This window comes from Elephantulus edwardii, unplaced genomic scaffold (genome assembly GCF_000299155.1).
Source record: "Elephantulus edwardii isolate Elephantulus edwardi_28Jun2011 unplaced genomic scaffold, EleEdw1.0 scaffold00004, whole genome shotgun sequence".
NCBI lineage: Eukaryota > Metazoa > Chordata > Mammalia > Macroscelidea > Macroscelididae > Elephantulus > Elephantulus edwardii.
In genome coordinates, this window is record NW_006399754.1 from 11,653,333 (window position 1) to 11,654,931 (window position 1,599).

General features: G+C 45.0%; 1 protein-coding gene across 3 annotated transcripts in view; it reads left to right on the forward strand.

Moving 5' to 3' along the window:
* The window catches only part of DOCK9 (dedicator of cytokinesis 9), a 407,183-nt gene that overhangs the window by 344,302 nt on the left and 61,282 nt on the right, over positions 1 to 1,599 (forward strand). For all 3 annotated transcript variants that reach the window (XM_006879560.1, XM_006879558.1, XM_006879559.1), the window contains exon 37: positions 818 to 865. In XM_006879560.1, coding sequence (XP_006879622.1) covers positions 818 to 865 — 48 coding nt within the window. The remainder of the gene's footprint in view (positions 1 to 817; positions 866 to 1,599) is intronic.

The window sequence follows — 1,599 nt, forward strand, 5'->3', positions numbered from 1 at the left end:
CACCCATCCCGATTACCCCAGTCACTGAATCAATCCACCTCATAGAGGGCCTTCCCCTCCTGCACTGTCCCTCCACCCTCCCAAGCATGATGTCCTTCTCTAAGGACCGGTCTCGCCTTACAACATGTCCAGAGAATGTCAGACAAAGCCCCAGAATCCTTGCCTCCAAGGAGCAGCCCGCTTTAACCCTCTCCAGGATAAATCTGTTTGTTTTAGCTTTCAAAAGATTTAAATTCTTGATGTTTACAGCTATATTAAAACAAAACTAAATCTATTTCTTTGACATCTGTATAGGCCCAGCCTACATTTTTGTTGTTATATTGAATTAGAACCAGCTCATAGCTGAACTCCAGCAGGTTTTCAGAGGCAGTAAATCACATGGGAGGAGATTGCCCATCGTTCTCCCACAGACCAGCTGGTAGATTTGAACCAAGTACCTTTGGGTTAGCAGTGTAGCATGTTCTCCTGAGTAAAGAATAAGTGTATGTGATTTCCAGAATGATTCCTCAAGTGAACCACCATGGAGTAAACATCCAAATTTCAAGCCAGTGGAAGAGCCTCCTGGTCATGAGCTTTGCTTTAAGTCCTAACTCTTTGGGCTAATACTTTCCACAGGGTATAGCGAAGAGGTTCCTTGTAGCAGTAAGGCTTTTTTAGGGGGTTTTTTGGTTTGTGTGTGTGTTTGGTTGGTTGGTTGGTTGGTTGGTTTGTTGGTTTTTTAACTGAGTGTTACTGTTGATATAGTTTAAATAAGACCGTGTGTTGCATGTCATTTTGTCTTCACGTTTCCCCTAACGATGCTTCATCTCGTCCGCAGAGTCTGCTTGCATCAGTTCCAGTACATGGGAAAGAGATACATCGCCAGGTACTGTGGACCTTCTCGTTTTGAAATGTGTCTCCTTCCTGCCCACCCCCCTTCCTGTGTGACTGGAGCTGAATGTGTGTGGATTGTCATCTCTGGTGATTGGCAGTTGGAGTTCACAGACACCGCAGCGAAGACAGCTGGCAGGGCTTGGATGCCACCGTGAAAATCTGGTGGCATCTTTCGCCTGCATTCCTACATCCCTTCTGTCTCGTTTTAATTCATACGTAGCTCTTGGAAGGCTTTTCCGCCGTGGCCCGTTGCCATACTTGTACACATCCGTCCAGACTCCATCTCACGCTCTGTCAGTTGGGCCTGCACTTTCTCCCCAGCCCCTCTTGTGTTTCTCTCTCTTTACAGCCTCCATAACAGTTTCTCTCTCCCTATTTCATTTTCTAGAGTCATTTTTTACTATTCTTGCTCCAAACTACCGAAATACTAGCTTCCCATTTAACCTTCTCCTTCTTTCTTAATGAAGCAGTGTTTTCACTCTACCCCAAATTTATTTGGGTTTCCACAAAATCTACTCCTAAGAGTGAGCTCTTTCTCTTCCCATTTTGTGTAATCTGTATAAGTTCCCTGTGTTTTCATCTGAACAAAACTCTTCACTGAGTGGCATAACCCCTTACACACCTCTGCCAGTTCCCTTAGTGCCACTTAGAGTTCAAGGAGAAGAAACTCCTTGCTTGTATGTGTCGAACACCCCCTACTGGAACTGTTTCCTCAGAACATCGTGT